The sequence below is a fragment of the Notolepis coatsorum genome (genome assembly GCF_963971535.1).
Source record: "Notolepis coatsorum genome assembly, chromosome: 6".
Taxonomy (NCBI): domain Eukaryota; kingdom Metazoa; phylum Chordata; class Actinopteri; order Aulopiformes; family Paralepididae; genus Notolepis; species Notolepis coatsorum.
The window spans coordinates 48,275,243-48,275,805 of NC_140170.1; the positions used below are offsets into that span (position 1 = coordinate 48,275,243).

Below are 563 nucleotides of genomic sequence, written 5' to 3' on the forward strand. Positions count from 1 at the left end.
CAGCTGGTGTGTTCCATGACGACAGGCTAACAGCGGGGGCTAACGTCAACGCTGACCAAAGTGCAACGCTAATGAGTTGACGGCACGCCGACGACTAGTGGATGTGGACGAGGGGGAAGTCGAGGGGCGTTTAGCGCTCGGTGCCGGTGCGCTGAGGCTGACCTGAGGTGGTTGAAGCCAGTGGTGGCCACAGCTCACTGGTAACCAGTCCAGAATGGTAACAGTGGAAGTGGAAACGAATGAAAGTGAGACGCTAGTGGTGCGATGCTTTGGCGCTCGCTGCCGGACAGCCAACGGAGGAGACCGCTGGGTGGGTGGGGATAGAATGCAGCCAAGGCTGATGCTAGAAGTATCTAGCAAGACAGGAGACACCGTCCTCAGTGACTTGGTCCCAAGGCCCCAGGTCAGTCAGGAACCTGAAACACAAAAACAGAAAATTGCTTAGAATAATTGTAGGGAAAATAAAATAGAAATTTAAATAATAATAATGTTTTGGTTTTGCAGTCAACACTGAATATTGTTCAGTCAATTGTGACTGAGTACTGCTGACATCCATTATATCT

General features: G+C 50.4%; 1 protein-coding gene across 1 annotated transcript in view; it reads right to left on the bottom strand.

Annotated features, from left to right (window-relative positions):
* tead1a (TEA domain family member 1a) overlaps positions 1-305 on the bottom strand; it is a 68,608-nt gene extending 68,303 nt beyond the window's left edge. The window contains 1 exon segment of the mRNA XM_084317134.1: positions 1-305. This exon segment is cut by the window's left edge and continues 139 nt beyond it. Coding sequence (XP_084173260.1) covers positions 1-17 — 17 coding nt within the window. The 5' untranslated portion in view covers positions 18-305.
* Positions 306-563: the final 258 nt, after the last annotated feature.